Here is a 26,389-nt window from a genome sequence, read left to right as displayed (position 1 = left end):
TGTGGAAGTGTTTAACTTTGAAACTGAACTCCTGGTCTCTATGCCACAGAGGTGTTCTCGGTGTGGATGTGTTTACCTTGCTTTGGCCACTAGATATCAGCATTACATCACACATAGAGAGAAGAGTTTGTTAAAGGCTTTCACAGACTGCACACAAGACTACTTCCTGGTATGATTGAGCAACAACTACAGAAAAAGGCAAACAAAAGAATGACACGAAACGGCTAAACATTGCAGGGAAAACAGTGAGCTCGGCTTTGCACTGATCTGAAGAGCACTGTTGTTTTTTTCTGAATCTAAGATATATATATATTTGTTTAGACAACTGTCCTAGTGGCTTTAAGAAAATATGTTAAAAGTATTTCTAAATGTTAAACCTATCTTGTGCCCAGATGTCTGTAGCTTTAGTCCTGACTAACCCTGAAGGAGAAACACAGAGCTGCTCTAAGAGGAGGAGCAACACTGGAGGGAGGAGAGCTGTAACGTCACTTTCCATAAATGAAACTTATCGTTTGTCAGAGCTGCAGTAGAGACACGTCTCTGGATTTTCTGTCTGAAGGAAGATTAAACTGTTTGTCAGTTCTTTCTCAGCACTTTACTCAAATATGGGTGAGTACAGCTGATCATATTTTCTGAGTTTAAACAACCAGGATTAACACAACACGTACAGTAAAGCTATAAACAAACAGGAAATTAAACTAGAGAATGCAATTCCTGAAGAAATTGTTAGTGGGAATGCTTAATGCTGAAAAGCTGACGCTGAATTGCTATTCTGAAATGTAATGTGGAAGAAGAAAGTGAATAATTTAGATTGAAATGATACATGAACACAGGGGGCTTGAATGTGTGATGAGAGAAGAAAAGAAAGTAAAAAAGCTTGGAAAGCAGCAGAATATTTGAACTGCAAACTTTTGAACTAACTTGATGACGAATGATCTATCGCCATGGCAACGGTATTTGATGACACCCCATATTACGCTTAGATGTTTTGATGGCTGCATCATTACCAAACCTGTGAAGTTTTGGGCCGTTTGGAGCATTTTCACTGAAGCTATGAGAAAACTGTGTTTCATAGCGAGCATTGTGTTGCCATGGCAACGGCATTTGAAGACATTTCAAAACTGTCACGTAGATGTCTTCACGGCTGGACTGTTAGCACACGTGAAGTTTGAGCACTTTTTGACCATTTTCATAGGAGTTATAGCAATATCGTGTTTTACGGCGAGGGATGCGTTGCCATGGCAACAGCTTTTGAGGAAAACTCACTAATGGCACATAGACATGTTGAGGGCTGGACCAAATTTTAACTGTCAACTGAAGTCTGGTGGTGTTTTGAGCATTTGCATATCAAGGTTCAAGGTTCTTTATTTGTCATACGAACATAGCTACAGAGTAGTTATGTCGATGAAAATCTTAGGTCACAGGCTTCTCCAACAGAGCAACACAATAATACAGAAGAACAGAAAAATATAGTGCAAGTAAATATTACAAATTAAATACAAGAAGAAAAATAGTTTAAAAAAAGTGAAATAAGAGTCTATATGCAAGCTATTGGAATGATATATTAGATAAATAGATACATAATTACTAAGTAGCAGATGAATGTTATGGATGTTGTTACAACAGTTCAGGTGTTTAACAGTCTTATTGCCAGTGGGATGAAACTGTCTCTGAATCTGGTGGTTTTTGTCCGGATGCAGCGGTAACGCCTGCCAGACGGCAGCAGACTGAACAGTTTACGGCTGGGGTGATGGGGGTCACATCGTGTTTTTTGGTGAGGGATGCGTTTCCATGGAAACAGCCTATGGTGAGATCTCAGATTTGGCGTAGAGCTGTTGAGGGCCAGACCATTAACCATTATCTGAAGTCTGGTGCTGTTTTAGACCATTTGCATAGGTATCACGACAACATCGTGTTTTATGGTGAGGGATGCGTTTCCATGGCAACAGCCTATGGTGAGATCTCAGATTTGGCGTAGAGCTGTTGAGGCATGGACCGGTGATATACAAGCGAAGTTTGGGGGATGATCGAACCGTGTCCATTGGAGTTACAGCGACATCTTGTTTTATGGCGAGGGATGCGTTTCCATAGAAACGGCATATGATGACACTCCAAAATTGATGTAGACTGTGTTAACCATTATCTGAAGTCTGCTGCTCTGAGCATGTCAGTTGGATTTATGACATCATCGTGTTCCATGACACAGGTGTTTATATTTGAGCTAACAACGTGTCCAGAAATCAAAGGTTTCCATGGTGATGTGCAGTAATCAGTGAGAGGAGAGCATTTTCATTGTTCTGAATGAGAGATAAAGAGAACCGTAACAGATATCGGTAAAATGTCAAAGCGTGAAGCATGTCAAGGAACTTGAGTATCTGAAGTGTACTTTTTGTGTACTTTCAGGTTAATAATGTGGCCTTATTTGGCAGACTAACTAAAGGTGTGTGGCTGCTGTGGTGGGGAAAGATGAGGCTGAACTTACAATGGGGTTTAATGGAGACATGTTGAAAGTTGTTGTCACTTCATGCCCTCAAGAGGCATTTTGTTTAATTATTTTGCTTAATTTTTATTTTTCAAGCTACGAGATGTTTTCCTACGTTTCTCATGAAAAAGTATGTCTCAGGAATGTAGGGTTTGGGAATTATGGTAGGTTTAAAAGAAAATATGAAAGCAAAATTAAATCTGTCCTCCACTCTAGCTGTGACATCACGCACTCTAAAATCTGAAGAAGGCCTCATTACCAAGGTCTGAACAATTTTTAATATCTCTAAAAGTACGTATCAGATTTAAAAATTGTGTTACACAAATAATGTCAGAAAGATGTGTAACATTTTAAAGTTGGAATGAGGTTTCTGAGTGGAAGTATGAAGGAGCAGTTAGCACTTGAAGTTGAATGAAGATTGTTGAAGTCTGATTAGTTTCTCCATTGACTTCCATGTTAAAAATGTGATGCATTATGGGATATATCTCTGGAATTATGAAAGTTATGAATGAGAAAAGTAATAGCTATCAATTCCCGACCGATCTGAACGTTTTGATGTTTTAACGGAGTTTCTGCGATGTGGAATGTGGGAGAAGAAGAGGTGCAAAATAACCCGGCGGAATAATAAAGAATTTCGTGCGTCGAATAACAGATAGTTGAATGCTGTATGAGCATTCCCACTAAATCAGTTAAAGTAACTTTTCAGTTGAGTTAAAAAATACCTACAAAGTTATTTTTAATGCAGTAATCATACTTTATCCGTTATACAGATTTGACTTTGACTTGAAATATGTGTGTAACAAAATATTTAAATGAGGCCTTAATATGCTTTTGGGTTTTTTTCCTTTCCTGTAGTGTGTTCCCTCCAGAGGGAGTTTCTCTCCCACACACTCCCCCACTGCCTGAAACGCCTCCATTGGACTTATTTGTTTGATTCCTGATCATAGTGACATCACATGTAACATTCACATCTCTATCGGCTAGAGCTCCAACACATTGTGCGTGATAGGCTAAGGGGCGGGACATCTCTAAGCTGTTGACCAATCACAACAGAGTCGGCCAGCTAACCAATCAGAGCAGACTGGACTCTGGTTTCAGACAGAGGGTGAAAAGAGGTGCTGCAGCACAGGCAGTATAAGAAAAATAAAGAGCTTTTTGAACATTAAAGCATGGAGACATGTCACAGAGGCATAAAATACAATTATAAAATGTTAAAATGCGCATAATATGTCTTCTTTAATAATACTTTGACTTTTGTTCTCAGACATGTCTTCTGTCAACTGCCTGCTATCCGAAGAGCAGTTTCGGTGCGCCATCTGTCTGGATGTGTTCTGGGATCCAGTCAGCACACCATGTGGACACAACTTCTGCAAAACCTGCATCACTGCACACTGGGATACTAATAACAGATACATTTGTCCCCTGTGTAATGAGGGTTTTCAAATAAGACCTTTGTTGAGGGTCAACACTTTGTTCTCTGAGATGGTTGGTGAGTTCAGAAAGTCGGCTCAACAGAAAGCCAACCGCAAACGGTCACAGCAACAATCGTTCACACCAGTAAACGTTTCCTGTGACTTTTGCACTGGAACCAAACTGAAGGCCCTGAAGTCCTGCCTGGTGTGTCTGGCCTCCTACTGTGAGACTCACCTGGAGCCTCATCTCAATGTGTCCGGTCTGAAAAAACATCAGCTGATCGACCCTGTGGAGAACCTGGAAGACAGGATGTGTCCGAAGCACGACAAACCTCTGGAGCTGTTCTGTAAGACCGACCAGACATTTGTCTGTCTGCACTGCTCTGCTTTAGACCACAAGATGCATGAGTTTGTTCCTCTGAAAGATGAATATGAAGACAAAAAGGTTGAGCTGGTGAAGACAGAGGCTAAAATTCAGGACATGATCCAGAAGAGACGAGTAAAGATTGAGGCGATCAAACACTCAGTAAAGCGAAGTACAGAAAATGCGAAAATGAAGCTATCAGAAGGTGCTCAGGTCTTCATTTCTCTGAACAAGTTTCTTGAGAGAGGTCTGAATGAGCTCTACAAAACAATAGGAGAGAAGATGACAGCAACACAGAAACAGGCCGAAGGCCTCATCAAAGAGCTGGAACAGGAAACATCAGATCTGAAGAAGAGAAACACTGACGTGGGGCAGGTCACACGCTCAGAAGACCACCTCCATGTTCTCCGAAGCTTCCCGTTGCTGAAAGATGTTCCACCCACAAAGGACTGGACAAAGATCAACGTCCATGTACCTTCATATGAGAAAGCTGTGGAGGGGGCCTTGATCCAGCTGGAGGAGACCCTTGATAAAGAGATGAAGAAGCTGCTCGGTGAGGCTGAGCTGAAGAGGGTCCAGAAGTACGCAGTGGATGTGACTCTTGATCCTGATACAGCACACCCTGAACTCATCCTGTCTCCTGATAGGAGACAAGTGAGTCTTGGTGATGTAAAGAAGAATCTTCCAGACAACCTACAGAGATTTTCTCATTATAATTTTGTTTTGGGAGGGCAGAGTTTCTCTTCAGGCAGATTTTACTCCGAGGTTCATGTTCAAGGGAAGCCTAAATGGAATATAGGAGTGGCCAGAGAGTCGATCAACAGGAAGGGAGAGTTCAACATGAGGCCTCAGGACGGTTACTGGACTATATGTTTGAGAAATGGAAATGAGTACAGAGCTCTTGATTCTCCGTCAGTCCGTCTCTCTCTGAAGTCTCAGCCTCAGAAGGTAGGGGTGTTTGTGGATTATGAGGAGGGTCTGGTCTCCTTTTATGACGTAGATGCTGCAGCTCTGATCTACTCCTTCACTGGCTGCGGCTTCACTGAGAAACTCTACCCAATATTAAGTCCCTGTAGTAATGATGGAGGCAATAATGCTGCCCCTCTGATCATCGTCAGACCTACTGTCAATCAAACGGCCTGATCTTTGAGATCAGCATGTTGAGCAATGCAAATAAAGCATTGCCAACAATACTTGTAGATACAGTGTGTGTGTATATATATATATATATATATATATATATATATACACACATAAACATGCCAGACAAAATGTTCATACTAAAATAGGCATAGTGGTCAATGCTAGTATACAGGGTGGGAATTTCACGACGTCATTGCCCCACACTTTGGCCGTGATGCCCTGTTAAAAAAAATGCAATTCACGGCCAAAGTGGCCTTTGTGCCCCTGTCAAAAGTAAAAAAAAATGTCCTGTGGTATTGGTATTTTGACTAGCAATTTAGTTAAATTGTTTCGTTTATCAACGCTACAACATAGCGTTTCGTGAGTCGGTTGTCGTTGTTGGGGGGGAAAAGCAAACAGCTGTTTGCTGCTCGACGTGCAAACAGCTGTTTGCTGCGGAGCACAGCGCGAGCAGGCTCCGGTGAGCGGGAGGGCGCTCCTTCTTCACTACAGACTATCGCGCCACCTAACCATTCGCCAAAATGTTTTTAATACGAGCGGTAACCGGCCAAGCGCCGGGCAAAAAACAATCTTCAAATAAAAGAAAGTCACCGGAGGAGTTAAAGGAGTGACAGGGAGCTGGCTGCAGTGCTGCGTCCTAAAACCCTTTTATAATCTATCGATTAGATTTATGATTCGAAAATTATAAAAGTAGGGTAGACATGTGGAGATTATCCGGCTGAACAAAACGTGCATTTATCAAGCAGGTTTGTTTTCCACAGACCTTATTTCCAGCTATTTTCCAAAACCCTGTGGAGAAATTCCATTGCTTTTTGTGGAGGGAACTAGCAGCTTACTTCCTGGTTTCAGGACGCGTCACTGCACCTCTCAATATGATGCCAGTATAAACAAGGTCTTCTGTCGGCTCTGTACATCAATGCCGACCTATGCTGACAAGTAAGTGAAGAGTAGACAATATAAAGGTATTGGCGAAATGTTCCACCAGTTTAGGATAATGAAGGTTCTAATCAATTACATATAGCCATTACATTTCTAACTCCTAATGACAGGAAGGCAGAAAGTGCATTATACAAATAATAATACTCATAATAATAGCAGACATTTTTTAACAATGACCACAATATCATTATTTTAATAAACCAAATATGAACAATTGAGGAAAATGAGGAAGAACTGATGATTAAAATGTTGTAGTAATGTAGTTAGTGCATAAATTATTGCAACAAATGTGTTAATTTTCTTCATTATTAGTCGATTTTTTTTTTGGTGGACAAATGCTCCGGGCCAGTGGTTACAATGGTGGGGCCAGTGACAATACAATTTTACCCTTACTGTCTACCCCTCACTGACTTATGTGGTGTATGGCTGAACTTAACGTATACGTTTAAGAAACACTATTGCTATTCAGCCGGTTGTAAAACGACTGGTGTTGACTTTAGTGCTACACTTTTCAGTCATGTTGATTGACCAGCGTAATTTAACCAAACAGCCTTTGTGCCCTGTCATGTGGCCTTTGGGCCCTTAAAAAAAATGTGAACGGGAAGGCCAAATGGCCTTGCCCCTAAAATGACGAAATTCCAAGCCTGCTAGTATACCAATGTGATATAGGAAAAAAAAGTGCATATTCAGTTGAAATGTTATCTGAATTTGATTTATCATTTGTGTTCTAAACTTAAATATTTTTCCTTCATATTTGGTTAGAAAATAAACAAAAAAAAAGGTTACTTTTAAAAAAGGTGCTTTTGTTTGACTTGTTATAATTTGAAGGCTTCTTGAAGAGAAACCGTATTTGAGCAGTGTTTTTTATTATGCAGGACAATGTAGTGATAATTAACATCGATGTATTGCTGGACTAGGGATGCAATTGTTCTGTATATTTTATTTTGAAGCATTATGGATGATTGTTCAGTCTTTGCTTGAATAACATATGTACCAGATAATATTGATTTTTAATGGTTTCCTAACATCCATGATATCTTTTTTTAAAGAAGTGACCTCAAGTCATCAACCTCTTTCGTGCTGTTGTGTTCGTGACTATAACCAATGCTATGAACTGAAATAAAAACAGACTTTGTGATCATTCAATCTCTGGTGAAGTACAAATAAATCATTTGTGGAATTGTTTTACTTTGAAACTGAACTCCTGGTCTCTATGCCACAGAGGTATTCTCAGTGTGGATGTGTTTACCTTTGGCCACTAGATATCAGCATTGCATCACACATAGGCTACACTCTAAAAACAAATGCTTTGGCTCAACAAAGAAAATCAACGCAACAGTTTGCATCAATGTTTATTGAGTTATGACAACTTCTAATGAAATTGTGTTAAACCAACAAACTTATGAGTTAGGGGAGAAGGCTTTTCCTCTACAATCAGAGGTGTTTTTAATTACCACTTTGTAACCCAGGTTCAATCCTAGCAGGCTCTCGTAGCTCAGTATAAATGGCAGCCAGGTCACTTCCGTTTCCTTTACTGGTCGGTTGTGATGCTGGTTGCTACATACTACACACAGGGATTCCTAAACAGATTAACGTTTTGTTAAAAATGGCTGCAATCAGCGGTGAGTCTTGTATTGGTAGAATGTATTTAAAATGTGTAATGTTATTGGAATGTGCCCGCTAGCTTAGCGGTTAGCATTTTCAATACGAAATCTACATTGAGATAGCTCTCGTTAGCTGCTAAGCTAGCGGTTAGCATGCTAATAGTATAGAGAACCGCAGTGACGCGTCCTAAAACCCGATGTAAACTTCTTCCGGTTCCTTCGTCAAAAACGCAATGCAATTTCTCCATAGGATTTTGGAAAATAGCTCGAAATAAGGTCTGTGGTTGACACACATTTAAGAGAAGGATCACGTTTTGTTCAGCCGGATAATCTCCACATGTCTACCCTACTTTTATAATTTTTGAATCATAAATCTAGTCGCCAAAAGCGAAATGCTAACGTTATGCTATAAACGAACTACAAGCCAGTACAGCAGCAGGGTCGCACGACTTCAACGTCACGCCAACTTAAGATCGTTTCAACTGACTTGCACTGAAACTGCACTTTGAACACTTTAAATATATTAACATTTTAAACTGTATACCCCGTTTATCTAGGCCCTTTTTGTTTTATGTATAGGCTACATGTCACACTGTGGGAAACGATATTTCTGGATGTATAACACATGTAGCATTTTTTTACAATAAAGCTGACTTTGACTTCCGCGTGCTTGCATATTTTAACAAAGCTTTTCATTTTAGCCACACTGAATTTAACTAGAAGTCATGGCTGTGTCAATTACCAGTCTGATATCGTTTTACAAAGATGACAAGAAGAATGGAGATAGAGGAGAGAACCACTACAAGTCAGGAAACGTGCAGCCTAGATGAAGGTGTGCTTACCGGTGTTGTCAGGGCTAGCATGAGGGACAAGGTTTATAGAGTGTCGGTGAGTAGTTATAGCAAGAGTACCGTTAACCTAGAGTTAATTTATTCACATTAATTCCCATCAACAAATCCATTTTATGTGTCACATGAAATCTTTATTAGGCAAGGCAAGTTTATTTATATAGCACTTTTCAACACAAGGCAATTCAAAGTGCTTTACAAAAAATGAAAGACATTAAGAAATGGCATTTAAAATCAGTCATTAAAAAGAAAAGCTAATAAAATAAACATTAAAAGAAAAAATACATGGATAAAAGTTACAGTGCAGTTTAAGATGTGAATAGTTCAATTAAAAGCAGCGGCAAAAAGAAAAGTCTTCAGTCTGGATTTAAAAGTAGTCAGAGTTGCAGCGGACCTGCAGGTTTCTGGGAGTTTGTTCCAGATGTTTGGAGCATAATAACTGAACGCTGCTTCTCCATGTTTAGTTCTGACTCTGGGGACAGAAAGCTGACCAGTCCCTGAGGACCTGAGAGATCTGGATGGTTCATCATTTAGCAGGAGGTCAGAAATGTATTTTGGGCCTAAACCATTCAGTGCTTTATAAACCAGCAGCAGTATTTTTGAAATCTATTCTTTGACACACAGGAAGCCAGTGTAAAGACTTCAGAACAGGAGTGATGTGATCCACTTTCTTAGTGTTAGTGAGGACTCGAGCAGCGGCGTTCTGAATCAGCTGCAGCTTCCTAATTGATGTTTTAGTGAGACCTGTGAAGACACCATTGCAGTAGTCCAGTCTACTGAAGATAAAAGCATGGACACTTTTTTCCAAATCCTGCTGTGACATTAGTCTTTTAATCCTAGATATATTCTTTAGGTGATAGTAGGCTGATTTAGTAACCGTTTGAATGTGACTGTTGAAACTCAGGTCAGAGTCCATGACTACACCTAGATTTCTGGCTTTATCTGTTGGTTTGAACATTGCAGACTGAAGCTCAGCGCTAACTTTTAAACGTTCTGACTTTGCTCCAAAAACCATTACCTCAGTTTTATCTTTGTTTAATTGGAGAAAGTTCTGACACATCCAGTCATTGATTTGTTCAATGCACTTACTCAGTGTTTGAAATGGAGCATAGTCTCCTGGTGAAATGGTTAGGTAAATGTGTGTGTCATCTGCATAGCTATGGTAACTTATTTTGTTGTTCTTCATTATCTGAGCCAGTGGTAGCATGTAGACGTTAAAGAGAAGAGGCCCCAAGATTACAAATTTTACACACCAGAAAACACAGAAATATTCATGAAATAAACATACAGTAGGCTATAAACAATTAAAGGGATACTTGGGAAGGCATTACAAATGTAAATATATTTTAAATAATAAAACAATCCCACCACCACAGGTATCTACAGGAGAAGAGGGAATTCTCTCCACAAAATGTGAATGCCTACGTGGAGAATGGAAATGCAGTCATGCGGCTGCATTAGCCATCTTTGCCATCCACACTTTCAGCTGCACTGACACCCCGTCAGTGGAAGAAGCCAACGGCAGCTAAACGTACGCATTCAGTGGAGGAGCTATTTCCTCCAACCAATAACTCATTCAACCCGCTGACAAGAGAGCCCACCTCCGAAGATCGTGACTGACTGAGGGACAGACTCGGGGGCAGGTTCTCAGGAATGTCTTGGCTTCTCTCCCCCGAGCCAGAAGAGGAACACTACAGCTTGGAAACACTTACTGTTCCTGAAATTCTCAAATCTGTTGGGCATCAGGGGCCTGAGGCAATTGTGGCAAGCATGTAATTTATAAAACTACGGTGTTAAAAATGACCATTTCAAAAATAGAGATTCTAATGGTAAGATATACAGATACTAAAGAGACTACAGATAGGCTACTAGGTACTAGGTACTTGCTTTCAAGCAGAACACAGGGGAAAACAAACTTAGCGGGAGTGTTTACGTGTGTAGGCGTAATGACGTACAACGGACTCGACCATTTCTGTAGTGTAGTCCTATTCAGCCACTCGGTAACAACCATCGTTTTTCAGACACGTAAACTCTTCAAAAATCACCAGTGGGGTCACTGCTGATGTATCTACTGTCGTAGAACAAAACGTGATTTATCTCTTAAATTTGTGTCAACCACAGACCTTATTTCGAGCTATTTTCCAAAACCCTATGGAGAAAATACATTGCTTTTTTGACGAAGGAACCGGAAGTGCTAAAAATGCTAATTTACTTCCGGGTTTTAGGACGCGTCACTGCGGTTCTCTATAGCTAGTAGAAATATCTTATGCATGGGTCTTCACTGATCCCAATTACTTTAAGTGTAACCTTGTGGGCTTTTGGCTATCAGCCCTGAGGTATTGCTTTGTTGTTTACTGGCTGAATGTAAACAGATTAATGTTTTGTATAGAAATGGATATAGAAATGTTGTACAACCAGAAATGTATTTATTTTATTTAAGAGATTTATTAAACCAGGAATGTATTTATGAGATGTATTATACAAGAGATGTATTTATTTTATTTAAGAGATTTATTTGTATTTAAATGCGTAAAGGGAAGATACTAATTATTCCTTGTGACCTTTTACAGGTCAGGTTTTTTGTTTGGATATATTTTCTTTTGCCAGGTGCTTGCCGCACCTGATGACCTTTCATGGACCTTGATGGCGAGCTAAGATTCTAAACCTATCCTCCCTGCCACATGTTGAAGTAGGATTAAACGGAAATTAATTAACTTTACCCCGGAAGCTTTTCTTTTGTTGTCTTTTGCCTTTACTGGGCCCCTGAAAAATAATCATGTGAATTTGAATGAACTTGTTATCTTGAATGCAACTATTTTGTAACGCATACCTGGTTTCAGTGGTATTTTTCACACACATTCAGCTCCATAGTCGTTCCTAGTTCTTCTGAATATCACTCATTTAATTACAGCTGATACACTTGCTACAACTTACTTAATAATTGGTAGCATAAACACAAGTTGATAAGACCCTCTTCTTTCGGCAGCCCTTCCAATAAACTTTGAGCATGGTACACCTGGAGTACTGCCATTTTTATCGCTATCTCCGACTTTTATACTCTATTTTATATTTTATTTTTTGATTTCTTATTATTATTACAATTATTTGTTTAATCTCTCAAAGTGTATCAGTATCCCTTGTTGTGAAGCACTTCGAGATTTGTCTTGGCAGATGAGAAGCGCTATATAAATTAAATATATATACTCCAAAGATCAAGTTGTTCCAACAAGTTTTACCACATTATTTAAAAGGAATTTTAAGTTGTATGTACTTAATTACCATCATTGTGAACACACGTTTTTAAGTTGACAACCATTTATAAAGTTTTTCTTAGCTTGTTCATGTTTTTGCCTTTTAAAGAAAGAAATTAATTGATTCCACAACAAAAATATTAGGCAATTTACTTTTTTATTTTGAACTGCAGTTGTTTATTTCAACACATGTTTCAATCAGGAGAGACTTCATTTTGTTTGAACATTTATTGACACATGCCATATGATAAATGTTAAGTCTTTGGCGATTAGACCCCGATCCTGAAATCGTATATCGAAAGGGGGAAATGCAGCCGTGAGCATATAGGGAGCATATTCAAAAACCAGTGCCAAATATGTATATAGTACATAATCATATAGTAGTAACAAACTCTCAATGGCCACCAATCTGCAAATCACACACATCAATTTTACAAAAGATGTAACAAAGATGTTTGCACTGCCGACAGTCATTATTTCAAACAGTATGAACACTTAACGCAGAATGCTTGCTCATTCATTTGTTTCCCTCCACCACGATGGTTGCCATCGTATGGACAGACCCTGGGGTGGACCGGTCGCTGATGAAGGCGATATTCATGTCCTTTTGAAGCACATTAAATAATAGGTTAGCGCATCAGAGATAATGAATTAGGTAATTGCATACTTTTTAAACTCTTAGCTAATTCAGAGCCATTATTACCAGCTGCTAAAGCAACGCTGGTATTGTTTTCACCTATTGAGTCTGCATGTGTGTGTCGTCATGGCAATGTGGTCCTGAAGACACACAGAGGTGCTTTTGAGTACTTTGCCTAGTGTTTAAATGCATGTGGACAGATTTTGTCAATCACAACCGTGCAAGTTTTAGTGTTCCTTCTCATCTGTTTTGCAGGTTCCATACAATATGTGAACTGGTTAAGAGAAGAGCAGAAGCCACTTTTCAAATGTTACACAATCCTTTTCCCATGCCATTGCTGTCAACACCTATCCATGCTGAACGTTGCCAAGATACTATTGATTGGGGTGTGGTCAAAAGTGCAATATGCTTCAAAATGTAACTGACAGAGCAGTGCTTTTGTCCTGTGTCACTGGGCCCGTGGATTTTATTTTATTTCAAGATGTTTAATTACGTCGCTAAACTCCTTGAAAAGCTCCTCTTCCTTTTCTCCAAGGTACACGACAAGGCAGCGGATGGCTATAGTTCTCTGCGTACTTCAATTGTATTGTGCTATTTTTGAAAAAGAGAAATAACCTAAATTAATATATTCTGAATGGGTGACTGCCAACGACTTGCATTTCAATGACAACTCTAAATAACGATCCTATAAGAAGCATGTCCTTGATCTGCTTCACCGAGATTCATTTTTAATAAAAAGTGATATCACAATAGTAACTAAAGTATTTTTACTCTCACAGTAGCCTCTAGCACTTTGTATCCTCTCACAGAACTATTCACAGTTCAAAGGCTGCTAATTTTGGTCAAACAGCAATTTGCCTACAGTGCAACTACAAGGCTATCTATTTGAATGACAAAAGATGACACTCACCTTAAAAATGTTCTTTGTATGGTATTTCTATTTCTGTCTTAACTGCCGGAACTTGTCCCGGCATGTTAAGTGGGAGTGGACTTGAAATCCTTAACTCAAGGTGTAGAACAATTAAGTTATCAAGCCAATTGCATTACTTACTACAACTTGAATTTAGTTTTAAGTCAATTAACGCAGAAATTCGAGTTTAAATTACACACAATATTAAGTTGATGTAATTACTAGGGCCGGGACTTTAACGCGTTAATTAAGATTAATTAATTACACAAAAATTAACGCATTTTAATCGCACTTATTTTTGCACAGCGGAACGTTTCTCACTGGATGAGTTTCAGGCGTACCGATTATACTGGAGCACCAACTAACGTTCATGACTTCAGCATGGGACTTCAAACAACAACAAACCACGGTGAACAATAGTCAAACATGAACGAACAAGCTGATGAGACCGCTTTGGTCGGCCCCGTGGATGGGACATTTTGTTTTAAAAAACGGACGGATGGAAGCGTCGATAAGAGCACGGATGTGTGCAAACTATGCAAAAAATAATTTGCATATCACCGCAGCTCATCAAGCCTAAAGTATCACCTAAATGCAAAGCATGTAGCAGCTAGCATGTAGCAGCTAGCGTGGACGTTAGCCCGACTCCGAGTGCAAGGAACCACACCCTGACCCAACCCACACTCAACCAGACGACTGGTTTCAGGGCCAGGATAAGTAAGTCCACGTCTGAGAAAATAACCAGCTCCCTGGCTCACTGGACTGCACTCGACTGTAGACCACGTGGAGTCACATCCATGTGAAAATTGCTTCTCACTGTTCTCAGGTGAAATATGTATGTTTGATTAAAAATGCGATTAATTTCGATTAATTAATTACAAAGCCTCTAATTAATTAGATTAATTTTTTAAATCGAGTCCCGGCTCTAATAAAAACATTACATTTACCTGACGCTTTAATCCAAAGCGATTTACAATAAGTGCATTCGACCAACAAGATACAAACTTGAAGAAAACAGAATCATAAAGTACATCAGGCTTTAGATAAGCCAGTCCTTTATTAGTATGTAAGTGCTTTGTTAGCAATTCTAGTATTTACCAGCATTATTACGTCAACACAACTTATAAATTAATGTTTGCAACTTAAAACTTTTTAGAGTGTAGAGAGAAGAGTTTGTTAAAGGCGTTTACAGACTGCACACAAGACTACTTCCTAGTATGATTGAGCAACAACTACAGAAAAAGGCCAACAAAAGAATGACACGAAACGGCTAAACAGTGAGCTCGACTTTGCACTGAGCTGAAGAGCACTGTGGGTCTTTTCTGAATCTAAGATATTTTTGAGACAACCGTCCTAGTGGCTTTAAGAAAATATGTTAAAAGTATTTCTAAATGTTAAACTTGTGCCCAGATGTCTGTAGCTTTAGTCCTGACTAACCCTGAAGGAGAAACACAGAGCTGCTCTAAGAGGAGGAGCAACACTGGAGGGAGGAGAGCTGTAACGTCACTTTCCATAAATGAAACTTATCGTTTGTCAGAGCTGCAGTGGAGACACGTCTCTGGATTTTCTGTCTGAAGGAAGATTAAACTGTTTGTCAGTTCTTTCTCAGCACTTTACTCAAATACTGGTGAGTACAGCTCATAATATTTACTGAGATTAAACAACCAGGATTAACACAAAACGTACAGCTATAAACAAACAGGAAGTTACATCAGTTGAAGTAACTTTTCAGTTGAGTTAAAAATACCTACAAAGTTATTTTTAAAGGGAAATGGAAACACTTTTCAAACTGCTTTCCATGCGACAATATTACCATTAGGAAATGTATTTATCTAGTCTATTTCCAATGTAAACGATCGAGATACGCGAATTTACTTTTTGAAATACGTGCCTAATGACCATGGGCGCTTCCATTGCTCCGGGACTTTCCCAGTGACGTCACTGATTGGGTACGGCTTCCTGGGCCAAAGCTCAATAACAAACAACATGGCGTGCAATGCACCAGTAGTTTACATTACAAGAAAACGGTCGTCGTCAGGAGTTTATTGTATTGCCCCAGGCTGCACAAATGGATTTTATACAAAGAAGGAAGAAGTACATTTCCATAGGCTGCCACTAAAGGATGAGAAGCTGCTCAAAGTCCAGTCTGGATGCCTGGTTCAATACAAAACATTGGATTTGAAGCCAGGATCTGTTCCCACAATATTCGATTTCTCAACGTATGCAGTCGGGAACACCGGCCGTCCCAGCACGTCGGCCGCGCAAGACAATGACAGTGTCAACAAACGTGAAGTTCGAGCCACCAAACGAGTTGCTTCAGCTGCCGAGAGAGAGGTAAATATTGCAGCACTACCAGATTACTAGCTCACACATGTATTTACTGACACAGTGTGACCTTATTAATTAACGCAATCGCGTCCAAACTAAATGGTAGCTATTATTATGACGCACAATAGAGAATTGGGGGTGTTCTATAGCTCAACTAATTAAACTGACATACACACGCTCATCTGTCGAAAACAGCCCTAAAAAGGCTAGTATTGCTATTGATGGATGGTATTGCAGGACCCAGAGCGCACGGAGCACAGAGCGGACAGCAGATAACGGAATTGCAGTTGTATTGCTTATAGATTATCAGAACATTTCAAAGGGGACACAGCCCCATTGGATATTAACCTATGGATTAACTACATCATCGTTTTTATCGTTGTAATGCCATTGAAGACCAGTTTAGACCAGACAATGAGGAAGGTAAGCCGTTAGCCTGGCGTATGTTAGTACCTAGCGCCACTTGTTTTGATGTACGTTTTTGTGGATAAGCGAGTTTGTATCTTCCAGTGTTGAGGTGGGCACCGTTAGATTCTGTGTCTCCTTGCGATCATAAACGATGTGTTGGATGTGCGGCTAGGATAAGTAATAAGGGAGCTATCGGTGCAGTAATAGGTTAGCATTTTCGCTCGGGGCTAATTCAGAGGCTCACTGTTAGCATTGTGTTTTTTTAATTTTTTTATTCCGGATCGTATGCCACTCTATTCGACCGAATCGGTTCATAAGCATAGGCCATGGGATGCCTGGTAACTGTAGATGCTTCCACATCAATGTCATCTCCCGACGAATAGTCAAATTCATCGTTCAAAACGTCGATCTCATTGCAAAATTCCTCCATCGCTGCCATATCTGCTACGTTGTGTTGACTTTCGGTGGAGCGAAAACACAGCCAGTGACGTCACCATTTGGGACTCCCCTAATGGCGGCGGCCTGGTCCCGGAATTCCCCACCCGGCCGGCGGATAATTAATTTTCTTTTGGCGAGTAATATCATATACAATAAATATTACGATCAATATCCATTGTAAAATGAATAAACTACCGGAATATTATAACTGTAATTGGTGTTTCCTTTCCCCTTTAATGCAGTAATCATACTTTATTCGTTATACAGATTTGACTTGAAATATGTGTGTAACGAAATATTTAAATGAGGCCCTAATATGCTTTTGGGTTTTTCCTTTCCTGTAGTGCGTCATATCGGTTTGTGTGAATTTAAATGGTCTGCTAAGGTTCCCTCCAGAGGGAGTTTCTCTCCCACACTGTGTGGGCAACACATTCTCACTCCCAACTCGTACTATAGTGACGCTATGTCAGGATCGCTTGACGTCACTATCAAACGCAGTGGGGGGTCTTATAGCGTAGATTTTCAACTACCAGGGAGTCCCATTGACTTCCATAGAGCTCCCTGAACGTTGGTAATGTTGTAGGTTTGGGGTTCTTACAACCCAACTCCTCACCGCGTGTTGTTTTGGCGAGTCCTGCTTGAAATCATAACAGGGAGGGAATTAGAAGACACCAGGATACCAGTTAAACAATAATCCGTTTTAATTAAACAAAGTAATAATGCAATACAATATAATATAATACATTACTATACAATTCAAAGAATCATATAAGCAACGTGTGGAGTACTCCCGCCCTTATTCACGCTGCGGACATCCTTTCGTCTTGTCAGCGCATGGAGAGAGACCCAACCACCAGATACACATTTCCCTAATACTAAGAAGGGGTGGCGTTTCATTTGGGAGATACCAAAACGCTATCTCACAGGGAATCAGCGCGGGCAGCTATGAAAGCCACAGGCGTTGGGAAGGCCTGCAGGATGCACCTCATTAAAATCAGGGGAAATGTCCCTCCCAATTTGCAAAGCCTATCGATGGTTTAACCCAGAAAAACACTCTGGGATAATCTTTACACTCAAAACAGAAATCTCCATTAATTCTGCATCTTCCTTCTTCACAAATAGCTTAAAACACCCTTTTGATAAACAGGTAAAAAGACTATTGCGCTAATCTACTTTTAAGAAAAAGGGAACATTGTTTCAGGAATCTATAAAAAAACCTCTCTATATTTGAGAGGAAAAATGTACCTTTTGTTCCTTCAACTATTAACACACAGGAATGTATAAACCCACACATATACTATTCAAGATATGTAGACTTCCCTGAAACATGACATGCTAGAGATCTTAAACAGAATATACTCTTCCAGCACCCTGTCCTGCATATCTCCACCTCCCCCGCAGGGCAATAAAACCCAGTTTACTCTTAACAGCCCTTTGTCTATCGCCATTTTAGTCCTCACCTTTATGTAAGGATAAAACAGAGAAATCACTATAAAACACAAACACAGGTATTGCTTGAACAGTATTCACTTAACTGCTACTATTGATAATTACCAGAGAAACTCAAAGGGACCTCTTTTAATATCTGGAAATTGCAACAAGACTTTCTGCCATTTCAAATGTAACACACTTCTTCGGTACAATATCTCACATCAATTTCCACAGTAATTGAAGAGTTGGGATCGTGGAGAAATGCTCTCCGCAGACCAATTCTCACAGCATTATCAACCTTTTTCTTACTCAATATCAAGCCACACAGGGACATGCACAGACATGTTGGGGGGCAGGAGCTCAAGTGAGAAAAAGGGCACTTCCCATAATCATTTATTTAAAAAAAATGTAAAGGTCCCATGTCATGCTTTTCTGGTTATGACCCGTCCCCTTGTGTGTTATGTAGCTTGTTCTGCATGTAAACGGTCTGCAGAGTCACAAACAGCAGCCAAGGCTACAGATGCGTGTGCTCAGTCAGGACAGTATGAACCAGAGGTGGGGACTCGAGTCACACGACTTGACTCGAGTCACATATTTTTGGACTTGAGACTTGCTTGACTAACATTGATAAAAGACTTGACTTTGACTTGGTATTCATGACTTGAGACTTGACTTAAGCTTGAGACGGATGACTTGAAAGGACTTTTTAAAATTAAATATTTGCGTTTGTTTTTGTATCGAGATATTACGTTTAGTTTTTGGAAATGTGATTATAGCGCTGCACGCAAACCTGGCAACCCACTAGTAGGCAGGAGTGTCAGTTAACACGGCAGCGGCTAGCTTTACTCCAAAAATAATGAAGTTTGGATTCAAGGATTATGTTGTCGATGACGCTAATAAGAAGAGAACAGCGGTATGCAGGGTCTGCAGCATAAAGATCAGTGATACGACCACCACAACATCCAACTTCATTCGTCACTACAAAAAAAAAACACAGAGAAAGGTACGTTAAGTTTAAGCTACGTTAGACTTGGTTTCAAATCGATTAAGCAAAGAGAAGACAAAACGGTAAATGAACACTAGAACCTCCAAGGGATTCATTTTGACTAACCCTGATACTGACGGGCTGTCAGGAGAGGGAGAGAGAGGAAAAGAGATGCCTCGTTTATTTCCCCTGGGTTAACTTATTATCAGAAGTTACTGTAAACTGTTGAATAATGTAGTTAATCTACTTTTAGTAGTTTGTTTGAATGTTGTTTTTGTTTGTAGAAGTGCATCATTCCTTGATTTATTGTAAAATGAATCTGAACTTTTTGATCTGTTATGATGATAAACTGAAGCAATTTCTAGATTAACCCAATTAAGTGAGTTTTAAATCGTCCTACTTAGTGTATAAGGAAATTATGAAGACGAACAAATTAAATGATTTGAAAATGATATCTATGTAGGTGCTGACGCTGTTGGCGATTCTAGTGTTAACATACATTGAAATTAAATGTGTAATGGCAAATGCCATATATGATTTTCTCACCTGGAGTTCTGCCTTTTTGAACAGACTTTGAGTCCTCGCTATATTGTCTGCAGTTCTAGGGTTAAAATGAATCTAATATGATTGTCATCGGTCTAAATTAGATTTCAAATGATTAACTGTATGTAATGAAGATCATAGTGTGGGTTGAATCCATTTTCATAACCACTGTCTTTTAAATGATATAAATGCGGAAACTGGGCTTATTCGTCAGAATTTAATTTGACTTGCTTGACCTGAGCAATGACTTGACTTGACTTGCTTGACTCTCATCAGAGTGACTTGGGACTTGCTTGATACTTCTAGGTCAAGACTTGAGACTTGCACATGTAGGACTTACTCCCACCTCTGGTATGAACTGATAAACTGGGTCAAAGTTATGGGCGTTGGAAAATATTTCCCCAACAAATGGGACTCCGATAGGTGAAAATCGACGCTCAGGGCACCCTATAAATCGACGCTATAGGGCACCCTATAAATCGACGCTATAGGGCACCCTATAAATCGACGCTATAGGGCGCCCTACTGCATTTGATAGTTACGTCGCCAAGGGATCCTGACATACCCCCCCCTGCCTGTAACTCCTCCATTGGACTTATTTGTTTATTTCCTGAACATAGTGACATCACAATTACATCTCTATGCGGTTGACCAATCACATCAGAGCCGGCCATATTATATAACCAATCAGAGCAGACTGGGCTCTGGTTTCAGACAGAGGGCAGTATGAGAAAAATAAAGAGCTTTTTGAACATTAAAGCATGTAAACATGTCAAAGTAGAGGCATACAATTATAAAGCTATGATAACATTTGCATAATATGTCTTCTTTAATAATACTTTGACTTTCTCAGACATGTCGTCTGTCAGCTGTCTGCTAACCGAAGAGCAGTTTCAGTGCTCCATCTGTCTGGATGTGTTCAGGGATCCAGTCAGCACACCATGTGGACACAACTTCTGCAAAACCTGCATCACTGAACACTGGAAAATGAATTACAGATGTCCCATGTGTAATGAGGGTTTTCAAATAAGACCTTTGTTGAGGGTCAACACTTTGTTCTCTGAGATGGTTGGTGAGTTCAGAAAGTCGGCTCAACAGAAAGCCAACCGCAAACGGTCACAGCAACAATCGTTCACACCAGTAAACGTTTCCTGTGACTTTTGCACTGGAACCAAACTGAAGGCCCTGAAGTCCTGCCTGGTGTGTCTGGCCTCCTACTGTGAGACTCACCTGGAGCCTCATCTCAATGTGTCCGGTCTGAAAAGACATCAGCTGATCGACCCTGTGGAGAACCTGGAAGACAGGATGTGTCCGAAGCACGACAAACCTCTGGAGCTGTTCTGTAAGACCGACCAGACATTTGTCTGTCTGCACTGCTCTGCTTTAGACCACAAGATGCATGAGTTTGTTCCTCTGAAAGATGAATATGAAGACAAGAAGGTTGAGCTGGTGAAGACAGAGGCTAAAATTCAGGACATGATCCAGAAGAGACGAGTAAAGATTGAGGCGATCAAACACTCAGTAAAGCGAAGTACAGAAAATGCGCACATGGAGCTATCAGAAGGTGCTCAGGTCTTCACTTCTCTGATCAAGTTTCTTGAGAGAGGTCTGAATGAGCTCTACAAAACAATAGGAGAGAAGATGAGAGCAACACATAAACAGGCCGAAGGCCTCATCAAAGAGCTGGAACAGGAAACATCAGATCTGAAGAAGAGAAACACTGACGTGGGCAGGTCACACGCTCAGAAGACCACCTCCATGTTCTCCGAAGCTTCCCGTTGCTGAAAGATGTTCCACCCACAAAGGACTGGACAAAGATCAACGTCCATGTACCTTCATATGAGAAAACTGTGGAGGGGGTCTTGATCCAGCTGGAGGAGACCCTTGATAAAGAGATGAAGAAGCTGCTCGGTGAGGCTGAGCTGAAGAGGGTCCAGAGCTACGCAGTGGATGTGACTCTTGATCCTGATACAGCACACCCTGAACTCATCCTGTCTCCTGATAGGAAACAAGTGAGTCTTGGTGATGTAAAGAATAATCTTCCAGACAATCCAGAGAGATTTTCTCATTATAATTTTGTTTTGGGAGGGCAGAGTTTCTCTTCAGGCAGATTTTACTCCGAGGTTCATGTTCAAGGGAAGCCTCAATGGAATATAGGAGTGGCCAGAGAGTTGGTCAACAGGAAGGAGTGTTCACTGGACTGTTTAAAAAATAGCAACATTTCCTTTCAGAAAAAGTGTGATTTCTAGATTGAATTATCCAAAAAACAACCTAGTCTTCATCCAGAAGAGATTGTATTTATATTCTGGGCATCTCGCTTTAAATCTTTTATCTCACTAATTATTGACCTTTGTCTCTATGGAGGTAAAACAATAAAGGCCCATTTCTTTAGTCATAATATTTGGAGAAAATAATCCAGGATTTTTACAACAAACCTCGTTTATGAGCCTCATTTTAACAATATCTCAGCTCACAGTCCAGCAGGAGTCTACCACTAAACTTAAACCCAACCACGTTTTTTTACTAGAATTGCCAGAAACTGACCATGATCAAAATCGATTATTCGGCAGCCCTGGCGAATAATAATCGATTATTCGACCCCCCCCCCCAAGAATTACAATTATTAATACTATTACTATTATTAGCATATATATATTTTGGTTGAAACTAAGCCAGAAAAAAAAAAAATACATAAATAATTAAAAAAAATATATAAATAATAAAAAGAAAATATATAAATAAAATCGATTTTTAAAAATAATATTCGATTATGGAGACTGTAACGAATATTCGAATAATCGAATAATAGCTGGCATCCCTATTTTTTACCGGTTCAAAAGTTAATAGTGCTGTGTCACTCCTGTCTCAACATCTTTGGGAATTTAAATCAGTTTGATTTTGTGGAATAATTAGGATTCTTGCTCATACTTAATTGTACATTGGTATGGCATCAGAGGAAAACAGTTTTACTTGTTGCATTAGTCAATAAAATACAAAATCTCACATTTAATATTGAGAGGAAGTCCCGCCCTTCTACTTCCGCCCCATGGGACCTTATTTCGGAAAAATTATGTATTGAAGTCAACGGGGAGAGAAAACTTATCTTTCGATCCTGTTTGAATTGTTCCATGAATTACACATATGATGTTTGTCAAAAAATGATTTCCATGTCAAAAAAGTCAGTTTGTCGTAAAACTGTTGAAATATAAGACTATGAAAAATATGCAACTAGAAAGACTACAAATCCCGGAGTCACGTAAGTAATGTCATTAACGTTACACATTACACTCGTGTTACTCACCGAAACCTTGTAAAGCCGGTCCCGCGTGCTGGCTCTTACGGAACCGACTCACTCCCCTTGTGTGTACAGCTCTCAACATGCCCAGACTTGGAGTGATTTTCACCTTTAATACTTTTCACTTAATTCTGAAAGAAAGAGGTGAAATGTGCGAACGTGACGGCCGTCCTGGTGTTGGTGACGTGTGCGAGACCAGAGTTGTAGTTCATTGAGCGGTTTCACACAAAAAAAAGTGTAACTTCACAGTTTTACGACACATTTTTATTTTTCAATCATCATGTGTAATTCGTGGCACAATTCAAACGGGATAGAAAGTTAATCTTTCTCTCTCCATTGACTTCAATACATACTTTTTCCGAAATAAGGTCCCATGGAGGTCCCATGGAAGGGGAGGGACTTCGCCTCTCTATTCAGTGGTGTTCTCAGGGGATGTTATACGGTTACTAATGGTCGTTCTCCTCAATGTCTTTGTCTGTAACAATGTGTGTTTATGTTGCTCGGGTACGAAGAGAAATTGAAACAGAAAGGAGTGACATCTGGTGGTGATCATTTATAAAGGTTGCTGTTTACATGATGCTTGGATAATAACTGTGTGTGTGTGTGTGTGTGTGTGTGTGTGTGTGTGTGTGTGTGTGTGTGTGTCCGCAGCCGCCTACTGCAGAGGTTTCTATGACCTTCGCCTGAAGCAGAGGAAGAAGGAGCTGCAGTCAAAGATTGACGACGTCGCTAAAGAGCTGCAAAAGGCGCAGCACCAATGGTGACCACTATCATCCACTGCATGTTGTTCGCTGTGATCAGATGATATTGTTTGGGGCAGCATAGATTGTTGTTGTATCACAATTCATTAGTTTTAATTTGCCATTATTTTGTTTGGGTTTTTCGTCTTTAAGCAAACATTTAAATACTTTCTTTAGTGGTCACCTCAGTTAGTTAGTTTAAAGCTTTTGGATTTACTTTAAAGGGGGCTGTTAGGTTTTTGGGGGTTGTCTCTTTCCTTTAGTGTGTGATATAGGTTTTTTTAATGTAAATGGTCTGCAAAGGCGGAAATACAGAAAACAGTGATGTATTTTTTGGACAAAAGTGTGCTCCTAATTTGGGAACACCCTTTCCTTTTCCCCTGTATGACAAAGCCAGGTCCATAAAGAAATGGTGTTTCCCAGTTTGGTGTGGGAGAACTTAACTGGTCCACGTAAAGCCTTGACCTCCAACATATTTGGTATTCATTATAAGTGCAAACCAGGCCTTGTCGCCCATCATCAGTACCTCACCTCACTTCTATCACAGAGCTGTACAAAGTCTCCCTTCAGCAAGTCTTCTAGCTTTAAAAAATGCGTCCTTCTGTTTTTTCATAATTTATGCTACACAGGAGAGAACTTTCTTAATGAGTGTTCACATTTCCAAAATAATAACACTTTTCCTCCGCATTTTGCCCTCAGTGAGGATCTGAAGAAAATGTTACAATCTAACACGTTCTAATAACATGTTCTAATAACTGATGTCATAGTTCTTAAAACACAATCAAATATGCAGCGTGCAGGACACGTTCTTCCCTTAGACGCTGCTAAAGTGGCTAAACTGATATTTGCCATTCAAACTTGAAAACATACACCTCACTTCATTCATTTGCATTTTGAATTGATAACTCTTACCATTTCATATAAATAACATGGAGCACTGGTAATGAACCTGCTGTTCCCCCATGTTTCCTATCTTTATGCTAAGCTAAGCTAGCCCAGCTGCTGGATGTAGCTTTATATTTACCTAACAGATATTGGAGAGCGGTATCAGTCTTTTCATCTAACTCCAAGCAGGAAAGCAAATCAAATCATTTCTCAAGATATTGAAAAATATCAAATGTTTAGATATACCGAATACAATTCCTTGATTTTTGTTCTTGGACATTTCCAGGGGTGCAGCAGCTCAACAGCCTCAGAATATCTTAGAGTTTGATGACGTAGAAACTCCTGATGGCCAGTGCACGGCTCTGTACACTTTTCAAGGTAAGTGGTCATATTCATCCATTTCACTCGCTCATAAATGCATTTGATCTCAGGCTTTTAAACATGTCTTTATTGTGTGTGTGCAGACAACAGCGAAGGCGACATTTCCCTTACCGAGGATGCGCTGAGGAGTACAATGGAGGAGGAGATAGTATATGGATGGAAGCGAGTACAGTGTAAAAAAAATCGTAAAAAAAACGGTCAAATGACTGGCAAACAAAGACCATAGAATTAAAGTTAAATACTTTAACTGAAATAAAGTGCAAAAGCAATTAATAAACAGGAATTGTCCTTAAAGATTTTACAGGAAAACAATGTAATGTTACAGATGTTTCCTCTATTCAAAATCCATTGTCTTAAAATGTTACATTCAAATACCTTAAATAAAGTTCTGATGAGAAAAACTGTTTTTAGATTTGTTTGATCAAACACTAAAATAAATACAGAACCTAAAGTTCTACAAAGAGAATACTGTTATTTTACAACTTTTTCTAACATTTTCCAATCAAACACATTCATTAAAATGACAGCACAAAATGTTCTGTAGGAAACAATTACTCTGAAAACTTAAAATATACAAATATTTGTAGAATTATAGTAACACCTAATGAATACAGCATTTAATATTTAAACATACTTATAAACAGTAGAAACAAAAAGTAAGTTTATTTTTTTAAGATTACTTTGAAACATTCTCAACTGAAAATAACTGAAATTACAAAATGGCGACATATGTTCATGTTGTCAATGTGAAGGAGCAGTGGTGCAGATTTAGTGTGTCTAACAATGGATAACTTGTTCACTCACCCTCCTATCCCCAAGTTTCTAGGAGAATGTATGGCTGCAAAAAACTTGAGGCCCATCATGTTTCCTCTGTCCATTCTGCGCTATTGTAGCAGTGCAACCTAGAGGACAACAATTAGTCAACCATAATGATGGATGTTATTATCAGGCAGCTGCCAATAGATCCCCTAAATATTGTACCACACACACACCACACACACGTTTCGAAGGGGGGGAACATAGTCTAACAAGAGTTAGCTTTTGTTAATGTTCTTCTCTTTGTAACCTCTCCCTCAGCACAAATGCAATTCCAAAAAGTATGGAAGTCTGCTTATGTCTTGCCTTTACTGAAAGGAGGGGAGGCAACTATTTTAAATAACTATAGGCCAATCTCTAAATTGTCAGTTCTGGCTAAGGTTCTTGACGCCTAGTGAGTGAACAGGTAAAGGAGTTTTTATGTACAAATGACATCCTGTCTAAACATCAGTCAGGCTTCAGAAAGCAGCACAGCACCATCACTGCCACAATGAAAGTGGTGAATGACATTACTACTATTTTAGATAATAAGCAGAGTTGTGCAGCTCT

General features: G+C 39.6%; 2 protein-coding genes across 6 annotated transcripts; both read left to right on the top strand.

The window, feature by feature from the left end:
- The first annotated feature begins 510 nt into the window (after positions 1–510).
- LOC117453058 (E3 ubiquitin-protein ligase TRIM39-like) lies at positions 511–7,486 on the top strand. 2 transcript variants are annotated; one of them, XM_071203685.1, is made up of 3 exons: positions 511–609; positions 3,338–3,597; positions 3,747–7,486. In XM_071203685.1, the coding sequence occupies exon 3, from the start codon at positions 3,749–3,751 to the stop codon at positions 5,399–5,401; it is 1,653 nt and encodes a 550-aa protein (XP_071059786.1). In that variant the 5' UTR covers positions 511–609; positions 3,338–3,597; positions 3,747–3,748; the 3' UTR covers positions 5,402–7,486. The 2 variants fall into 2 exon arrangements, with proteins under 2 accessions (XP_071059786.1, XP_033947810.2); XM_034091919.2 differs by lacking the exon at positions 3,338–3,597.
- Positions 7,487–15,086: 7,600 nt separating this feature from the next.
- Positions 15,087–25,999, top strand: LOC117450089 (E3 ubiquitin-protein ligase TRIM47-like). Of its 4 annotated transcripts, none has more exons than XR_011643584.1 (4): positions 15,094–15,217; positions 23,670–23,778; positions 24,930–25,021; positions 25,108–25,999. XR_011643584.1 is itself a non-coding variant. In XM_071203694.1 (2 exons), exon 2 carries the CDS (start codon positions 20,579–20,581, stop codon positions 21,506–21,508), a length of 930 nt encoding a protein of 309 aa, XP_071059795.1. In that variant the 5' UTR covers positions 15,087–15,217; positions 20,577–20,578; the 3' UTR covers positions 21,509–21,612. The 4 variants fall into 4 exon arrangements, 2 of the variants coding, with proteins under 2 accessions (XP_071059795.1, XP_071059798.1); XR_004552541.2 differs by lacking the exon at positions 15,094–15,217 and adding an exon at positions 21,644–21,735; XM_071203694.1 differs by lacking the exons at positions 23,670–23,778; positions 24,930–25,021; positions 25,108–25,999 and adding an exon at positions 20,577–21,612 and having other exon boundaries at positions 15,087–15,217.
- Positions 26,000–26,389: the final 390 nt, after the last annotated feature.

The sequence above is a fragment of the Pseudochaenichthys georgianus genome, chromosome 1 (genome assembly GCF_902827115.2).
Source record: "Pseudochaenichthys georgianus chromosome 1, fPseGeo1.2, whole genome shotgun sequence".
Classification (NCBI taxonomy): Eukaryota; Metazoa; Chordata; class Actinopteri; order Perciformes; family Channichthyidae; genus Pseudochaenichthys; species Pseudochaenichthys georgianus.
This window is presented reverse-complemented; position numbering and strand designations above follow the sequence as displayed.